Genomic DNA, 9672 nt, shown 5'->3' on the forward strand with positions numbered 1-9672 from the left:
AGAGAGAGAGAGAGAGAGAGAGAGTCAGACACTAAGCGCGTAATAATGTGTAACACTAAACTCTGAAAACACAAGCAAATTTTCCGACGCCAACCAGCTAACTTCCCTCCTAACGATGTTTTGTCGGGTCAATGTGAATGATTGTCCTAACGTCACGGTATGTCTTTTTCATCTTCCCAGAGTTCAAAGAGGCGTTCAGCCTGTTCGACAAAGATGGCGACGGCACCATCACCACCAAAGAGCTGGGCACAGTCATGAGATCCCTGGGACAGAACCCCACAGAGGCCGAGCTACAGGACATGATCAACGAGGTGGACGCTGACGGTGAGTGGGTGAGGGGGAGGGAGAGGGATGGAGAGAGGGAGGGAGGGAGGAAGGAAGAGGAAGGAAGGGAGAGGAAGGAAGGGACAGAACTTCACAGAAGCCGAGCTACAGGACCTGATCAACGAGGTGGACACCAACGGTTAGTGTATTTTTAGCCACGTCTTCCGAATGTTCACCCAAGCAGTAATACACTGTGACTTACAACGGAACTTCAAACAATTTTAACGCCACAAGAGGGTTCGATCTTTTTCTTTTCTTAAATAAGCGTTTTACTGCGCTTGCAAGTGCAGAAAGTCATATGAGCGCACGGTACACAACAAGCATTTTCAATTTGGTAGGAATAACTTTTGGAATTTTGCCTGGATGGAGACTGAAGCCTAAATTTATCGATTTTGGAATACCAAGGGATTCTGATCGTGCGCAACTAATCCGAAAAGGCTTGGTGTTAGATCTTATCTACCCTAAGATCAGTGGTATGGCTGACAGACAGCAGTAGGAAGGAGTAGCAGTAGAAAGGCAGTTGAAAGATTCAGGAGTCCAGATGAGGTGGGGGGTGGGGGGGGGGGGGGGGGGGGGGGCAGAGGGGGGACAGGGGAGAAGAAAATGGAGACGAAAGTAGACAATAAAATATGATTAGAGAGCAGGGAAGGTGAAAGGATAATTTTTTTTTCAAGAAGAAAATTTCCGTTGCTGTCAGGATTTGAACCTGGAAACAATCTTAATTAACGCCTAAAAAAGGTTCAATCTTTGCTGTGTGCCCCGTTAACGAACACATTATACAAGAAAAGAACGTGTTTCTTCTTGGGGCTAAAACAATTTATACTGACCCTCTCAAGGTATGGAGTCAAACTGTAGTTGGGTTAAGAGTAAGAATGTTTAAAACACTTTCCTTAAAAGCAATCGAATAAATACATATCTTGCATTACATTTTGTGGGAAACATGAATAAAACCTTGTATCTATTGGGGCCTAGAAACACCTGCATAAAAAAGAAACCACAAAAGCAAGGCCTACGTTTGCACATGGCGTCTGGCCTCCACCCGCTAGTTTATTTAGGCTTTATATCATTACCTTACACAGTTCTATCTGGCATTTTTGGCCGTTTGGAGTTACTATGACCATGAGGTTAGAAAGCAATTAATGCTCTCTCTGTTCTCTGAAAATAGTAAGAATATTCGGAGTCGTTATCAAAATAATCAAAGAATTGCTTTCGAAAAAGCTTGACATATTGTGAAACTAAAACAAAATTGACATCAAATTACTCAAAACTGGGTATAGAACTTTGTACTTCGGAAGTAGCAATATGTGAGGTGTTTTAAACAACCAAACAGTACTGAAAACGTGAGTTTGATAGAAAAGGGATCATGTTTTCTTCTCTTAACTCTCAGGCAACGGCACCATCGACTTCCCCGAGTTCCTCACAATGATGGCCAGAAAGATCAAAGACACAGACTCGGAGGAAGAATTGAGAGAAGCGTTCCGAGTCTTCGACAAGGACGGTAACGGTTTTATTTCTGCTGCCGAACTACGTCACGTGATGACGAATCTGGGTGAGAAGTTGACGGACGAGGAGGTGGATGAGATGATCCGGGAGGCGGACATGGATGGGGATGGACAGGTCAACTATGAAGGTCTGTACAAACAGTAAAGAGTTACCAGTGAATAGCAAATACTGTCGAAACAGTCTAAGACGGCCATCCTTTGTCTTTGTAGAAAATTGGCCGTATTATACAGGTGGCAATCTCACAAAAAGTCATTATAATGTAAAAATTAATGAAAGAGAGAGGAAATGGGAAGTGGCCGTTTGAACAGGTGTTTGATTTATACATGTGACCTTTAGAGCAGGTTTGACCGTGTATTATCTTACCTCTTACGGCTGCTGGTTTCTATTGCGTAGTTGGTTACGAATACGACAAAAATACAAAAATACAGATGATTTATACTCAGATAAGAAACGCTTTTGATCTTGTGTGTCGTAATGTTTTTGTCTCTTTTCTTACACTTTGTCCCCTTAAATGAACCTACTGTGCTGCTTCCTCGACAAGAAGCGTTTTGTGTCTTTAGGAGCACACAATAAATTATTCTAGTCCTCTTATCCTTTGTGTCGGTTGCACGGTTTTTAACTTTGGGATCCTATTCTTTACTCTCGTCCATTTCCCCCAAAAATGTTTGTTATTATCCGATTGCGAATTTTAGGCTTACTTGTCACTGTTTCACCATATCAATAATTTCATCTTTTTATATTATGATTTCTTTTGCTCTTCTGTGATGGTTCAATTTTCTAACTTTTGAAGTGGTAGTCCACTTATCACTTATCCCAAATAAATCACTTAGAAGGTGTAGCATGTTGCTCAGTTGTTAAAACAAAGAGTGAAGAAGAAGAAAGGAGTGAAGGCAGAAACAACTTCATAAAGTAATATACGTGACATAATGAGAGTTGGCTGGCATTTGGATAGTGCTGGTGTTAAGAGCTTCAATTCGCAAGCGAAAAAGTAATTTGATAACGAAAGGTCTTTGTTAACTCACCTTAATGTTATCGACATTGGAGATTTGCATAGTGTTTAACACGAGAGAGAGAGAGAGAGAGAGAGAGAGAGAGAGAGAGAGAGAGAGAGAGAGAGAGAGAGAGAGAGAGAAAGTGATAGACAGAAAGGAAAACAGTGCAACTTAAAAACTGAGTTCAGTTTGCCAATACCTAACATGTATCTCTTTTCAGAATTTGTTCGCATGATGACAACGAAGTGAAAGCTGTGTGAAATCATTTCCTGGAGCGAGTGAATCGTCGTTGGATGGACAGATCGTGTATTTGCGTCGCCTTAACCCCGTGTGCAACATCCGTCACAACTACCAATGTGTTGTCTTCAACGAAACCAAAACGTGTTTGGCGACTTGACTCAGTGAGATTTTTACTCTGACTGTTGAATCATCAAAATCAGGAGAGATAAATGTGCCTTACTGTTACTCGGCATTCATCGTCCGTGCCGTCAATATAACAAGAAGATCTCGAGTTAGGAGTACGCTCGACTGCTTGGGTGCCAGGTTACATGCTATTTCTGTTGTCTGTCACGCTAGAGAATGGGATGCAACCTTGGTGGTGGTATTGCAAGCAAGGAGCAGCGAGAAGCATTCTGTCCCGCAGCTCAAACTCTCTTGTAATGTGGTTTCAATTTGTTTTTCTTTTTTCCCCCTCTTTTCGTCTGGAAAGAGGACTGGAGTACCTGTTGAAGCTGAACGTATTTTTCGCAATATCTGCACTTGTTGATTTGACTGAAAGGCATGTTTGAAGTTCAGAGAAGAAGAAAAATTGTTTTACAGTGTGAGGTATAGAATCTATTATTGTGAATAGGCCCAGGAGTACTTCTTCGGAGCGGTGGAGCGCGATGATAAATTAATGGATTTGATTGTTCGTTATTTATGAGTAAACTTTTTGTGTCGTGGATAACATAGCTATTTGCAGTTTTTTTTCGATTGTGGTTTTGTCTATTTTAAAAGGAGCATCAGTTGAATACATAATTAAAAGCCAAAGTGTCAGCTTAAAAGAAAAACCCCAACAAATATTCAGAAACCGATTTTTAGTAGGCGTTTGGAAGAGTAATTGCCCAATTGTTTTTCTTGCATTCTGGTCCTTCTCCCATTCAGACGTCGAACTTTCATATCTCTATAAGCTGCCAAATCAATGATTAGGTCAATGATGCACAGCCACAGGCAGAAATCATCCTGAGTATAATATAAGTCCAAACAGCTTTTGTCTTTATCACTCCTCAGTTAGTTTGTTGAGTTGATCTCTTTTCGCGTCATTGTGTGAGTTAAATAATGTTGTTGCTGCTTAAAATGTTTGTGATTCCTTGGTCTGTAAGAGGGTGTTTGATTGCTTCGTAGCTTATGACTGTTGACGGAGTTGCTCATTGATCATCGAGCGCGGATGTAAAAATGTGGTTAAATAAAATTGTATACATCATTTATAATAGGATACAATGTACTTTATTGACGAGTCGGGTACTTCAGCTCCGTCTCTCAGGACGAGACCGTGCTGAATGAGATACAGTATCCCTGCGGGAAGCTGGAGATACTTGAGTGAATGACTTTCTCACACTGCAATCGAACCAATGTCGTTTAAGATTGTTCATGCAACGGTTGAAAGAATTAAAACTATTACATCTCAGATTCAGGTACATTGTCTCCGTGGGATGACGGAATTCATGGAGTGTGAGTGTGTGCGAGAGTAGAGCAAAATGTGACAATTAATTGGCATTTAGGTGTATAAGTGTTTGAAAGATGCTTTTGATACCTCAACTATGTTGTTTAAAGGTGCTTACAACGTTTTCCCGTGTGAGTCTTATTAACTATTTATATGTATATTTTTGTGTACTTTCACTACACTCATCACAAGTACAAAGCTATATTTATTCTTCCAATTTTGACAAAAAAACAACAACAACAACATTACACCATTATTTTCGTCAATCAGACATGTTCTTCCTTTTTCTTTCCTTTCCTTGAAACTGATAATAAAGCTACTGAAATTCTCCTGACTTTCTTGTGGTTGAAATATCTGTACATGTTGACCCTTGCCCCCGTGCCCGACACAGTGTTTACACAGCGGCGTCCCGAAAGTGCTAGAAATATATCAGTTGAGTGGCGGATCAAGGGTATAAATTAGCTGGTGGCATTTCCTTCATGTCTTTTTCACTTGCTCTGGAGCCACGTATAAACGATTCTGTTGGAGAAAAAAAAAACCAGCAACAGAAAAAAAATTAGTTTGAACGACGGCTTGATTCCAGCTAGGCCATGAAAAGTGAAGAGGATAAGAACCCCCCCCCAAAAAAACAACACACCCCAACAGCAGCCTCCCCCCCCCCCCTTTCTAATCTAATTCAGAACAGGCTTATGAACTTATAAATAAAAAGGTTTTCCTTGTGACTCTTTAGTGAAATGCAAATCGTTTCTAAAACAGGTGTAACGGCTTTTGGCGTTAGATGCTTTTCACCGTGTAGGCTACAACTGCGCTTGAGGAGCTGGTCTGTTAACATAATTGTTTATCTTAGGGGAGGAGACGTCTAATTGGTTCCAGTCTTTTCGTTCTTGCCTTAAAGTCCAGCCATCTTTTATTTCTTCTTAAAATCCATTTCCCAAGCCAAAATTGTTCTGCTCTGATTTGGAAGAGTCTTTGAACATAACGCATTCTCTGATAGTAGGCTACCGAAGAAAAACTGCAAGCTCATACCAAATAACAGGTAGAAAGACGGCTGACCGCAAAGATCGAGAGTATCGTACCAGGTTCTCCACAGGCCAAACGATACAAAGAAATAAAGGCGACTGACGAGGCGTGTAGACATGGGTCATAATGATGCAGGCAGGTAATGGGTATCATGACCAGACAACAGAGCTTTTTTATGACGTTATTCACATATATAACTGAGAAAAGACGGGGGAGGGAGGGAGAGAGAGATAGAGAGAGAGAGAGAGAGAGAGAGAGAGAGAGAGAGAGAGAGAAAGGGGAGGATACAGGTAGATAATAAGAGGGATATAACAGTGGCGTCCAAAGGAAACTTGAAAATGTATAAATTTACCCACTCATCGTGTGAAAGCCTTGCACTAACCACTCTTGCAACATACCAATTTAAAGCTAAAATTCTGCATTATCTGCCACATTAATTTTTCTACGACAATAGGAGTCGCTCTAGATATGGTCACTCAATATTGACCTTAAAAAATTGTGCTTGTCAAAAATTTGTGAAATTGAAGAAATGTAAAAGTGTGTAGGCGCTTATGTTGGAGTGTTGCAACATTGGTGAACTGGACAAGTATTGTGTAACAAATGAATGGAAAATATTATTCTTGACCCTGACTCTGCAATGAATAATGTTTTATTACCATATTTTCAGACAAATAGGAAAACAGATTACAAATTTTAATACCACGCAAAACGTGGACTTAACGTATGTACTGTGGCGCAGCAGGATTCAGATTTGAATAACACAAGGACAAGGAAATTCTGCGACTCAAATCAAATCCTGAAGTTTCTCACTCTCCAAGTTTTACTGCTTTTGCAACACAAGTAGGGCATATTAGTGCTGAAGATTAGAGGTGTTACAAAGAGGTAACATACAAAGAAAAGAAGGAGAGAAATGGACGACATATGTTTGAAAGGAAGGAAGGAGCAAACCGCACCGTAGAGCACGCCAACCTCCCAATGTTCACGCAGATCAACCAATTCAAACACACACACACACACACACACACACACACACACACACACACACACACACACACACACACACACACACACACACATACACACATACATATACACACACACATACATGTACACACACATACACACACACACACACACACACACACACACACACAAAACAACAACAACCCCCCCCCCCCAGGAATGTGAATTACGCAGGGACTGGAGTCATGTAACACCTTCCAACCACCCAGCACACAGCCACCCAGCACACTTCCTATTTCACCAACACGGATAGTTAATACTAATTGGTTGTTTAAATTGAATTTTGCGTTCCTTTTAACTCAGTAAAGGTCTTTGAAGAGACAATAGTCCCGATTCAATTCCATCTCCGAGAGGGCCGACTACCAACCCAAACATACCTGTGCCTGTGGTGCAATGGTTAGGTGCTTCTCTGTCGCACACAGGAGACCCGAGTTCGATTCCCGTGTGGGGAGACGTTCTATTGAGAATCTTGAACTTTCTGACAGGCAGGTTTAGAAGCTCATCTCCTAAATTATAATCTAAATTGTATCCAGAAAACGTTTGTGTCTTTTTTTATAGCGACCTTTTAAAGATATCGATTCTCTGTCCTAATAACAAATGCACCATCTTCAAAATTGCTTTCAATACGTTTGTTTAAGCGATACTTTTCAACAATGACAACGGTATATAAACGACACTTACTTTCTGGATATCTCTCAAAACAGAAATAATGCAAAAAAACTCAATGACTACTAACATGATACACTTTATTTCTGACTGAACATTTATTCCATGAACTTGAGATTTGAGAAACAAATGAAGGTGATAAAAGGAGATGAAAGTCAGTGAGTTGTATAAGCAATGAAACAAGATAAATCTGAAGCGTTCATGATCTTTGGCATACGTCTCAGATTACGTAAACATTTTACTTTGAATGAGACGGAAAGGAAGAAGGAGAAATATATAACAGTTGGGCGCATGAGTCCTTTCTATATTTATCCTTTTTTAAAAGATCGTTATTTTTAGCCTGATGTTTTCATCGAATGGTGCACGTTTCCATTTTACTGTCGACCATTTAATTCTTGTATAAGTGGGAAGTATAAAATTGCACAGTAGTGCAATCAACACGCAAGTCTTCACTCACTAAACACTCTCTGAATGACCCAAGGCGAGTTAAGCATGCAATGTAGCTTTAAACTGTAATGAAATCTGCGCACAACCTTACTAAAGACATGATTAGTCACAACAGTCGCTTAATTGCTCATTAAAACACATTCTCCTGTCAGGAATAAACGGCTATTCATCCTCTACAGGACCCATTTTTTCCCCAATGAACTACACTTCTAAATGCTTTATTTGAGAAGTTCAGTTTCATTTTCTAAAACGTACACGACTAAATTAAACTATTATGGAAGTATCAGCTCTTATGAAGGTACACTACTTTTATTCAGAAGGGTCCACCATAGTTGCTGAACACAAGGAAAAGAAAGCATTGAGAAATACGGAGAGAATGAAAGAAGCGCAATCATATTATGCCATGATAACAGAATTTATGGAAATTGACTCTCTTACCCCAGTTATGCCACTATTCACTATACGTATTCTCACAGAAAACCCCACCGCATCATCACCATAAGTGAAACAAAAACAAAATAATAAATAACATATAATATGATATATAAGTCAAAATAGAGATTATGAGGTATTCCCAGTGAACATCATAAGTTGGGGTTACAATTTAGTGTAAAACGCATAGAGCTTGCTGTTGAGCGGGGGTATGCGCTAAACAAATGCTTTTTATTTTTATTATTATAAGCTGAACCCCCCCAGCAAAACATTGTTACTTATATTGACATAACACATTGTGTGTAACAGTTTTGACCATGCTATCGTTGAACAACAAAAACAAGAACCAAACAGATATTAAAACAGTGTATATAGGCTATGTATGCGTATTCATTGATCCTAATTTGAAGGTGTTCCTATGATTGAGTCTGTTACCCTCGCCTTTTGTTGGAAAAAGGCAACCATAATGAAAGCTCTAAATAGCAAACAACTTAGGAACAATGATTATGATCTTGATCTGCAGCTGCCATCGACCTTATTTCTTAAATTTTACTTAATTTTTTTTTACAGCGACGTCTCTGTAGACGATTCAGGATTACAAGACTTGTCCTATCTAATTCTATTGCATAACAATAATATTACAACAGCGCTGGTTAACTCCTGAAGAATACACTGGAACAGTCTTGGTGAATAAAAGTAAAGTAAAGTTGTTCCCGCATCCGATCCAAACATTGTGGATAGACTTATTAGTGAGACAACTTCCTGGACCTTCGGCATATAGTGTGGTAGGGTGGTGAATACAAATCGAAAATAGTTCTAAAGACCGTAGAAAAAGAGGGAACAAACAAATGAAACTATAAAAACAACACCGCCACGCGCGGCTTTCGACTCCACATTAAATTAAGTCTGAGGAGCGAGCCCGCACCAGGCAGCATCACGAGGCCCAGGCAGGAGTGACGCGATACCTCAGCATCGATCTGTACAGTGGTTTGTATCGCAGAGTATCTTGTTCTGTTCCATTGCCACAACTCTGGTTCCAATTAATTGCCAGTCATCATTTTCACAAATTCTGAAATTTAGAACAGTGGTAAAGACTCAGGGACAATAAATAAACAAATCGTATCATTTTGGTAAACGTCAAGAGGCATTATCAGCACACATATTTTAAAAAAAGATAATGGAATGATACATCACTAAAGAAACAAACGTATTCCTCTTCAGTGATCAAAAGAAGAAAGAAAAGATTCTTCAGATTGAAAGAGAAATTGGAGGGTGCCAGGGGCACTTGAGAAATTCATTCTGCTGAATCATTAATCTCGAAATCAAGTGACGAAAGAATTTCTAAGAAGATCAACAAATTAAAGTTTGAAAATCAATGTCTCAACTCCAACCAATCAGTCAGTCAACCTTTTCACCATCCAGCCAACCAACCAAACATCAAATTAATGAATGAGTTAAAATATTTAACACACCAAACAAACAATCTGATAATATGTCCATCCATCCACCCATCCATCCATCCATCCATCCATCCATCCATCCATCCATCCATCCATCCATCCA

The 9672-nt window shown here is 39.7% G+C and overlaps 1 protein-coding gene across 1 annotated transcript; it reads left to right on the forward strand.

The window, feature by feature from the left end:
- The first annotated feature begins 176 nt into the window (after window positions 1–176).
- LOC101858274 (calmodulin) lies at window positions 177–4852 on the forward strand. Its single transcript, XM_005099630.3, has 3 exons — window positions 177–324; window positions 1712–1954; window positions 3040–4852. Exons 1-3 carry the CDS (start codon window positions 255–257, stop codon window positions 3066–3068), a joined length of 342 nt encoding a protein of 113 aa, XP_005099687.2. The 5' UTR covers window positions 177–254; the 3' UTR covers window positions 3069–4852.
- The last annotated feature ends 4820 nt before the right edge of the window (window positions 4853–9672 follow it).

This window comes from Aplysia californica, unplaced genomic scaffold (assembly GCF_000002075.1).
Source record: "Aplysia californica isolate F4 #8 unplaced genomic scaffold, AplCal3.0 scaffold00220, whole genome shotgun sequence".
In the NCBI taxonomy this organism is placed as follows: domain Eukaryota; kingdom Metazoa; phylum Mollusca; class Gastropoda; order Aplysiida; family Aplysiidae; genus Aplysia; species Aplysia californica.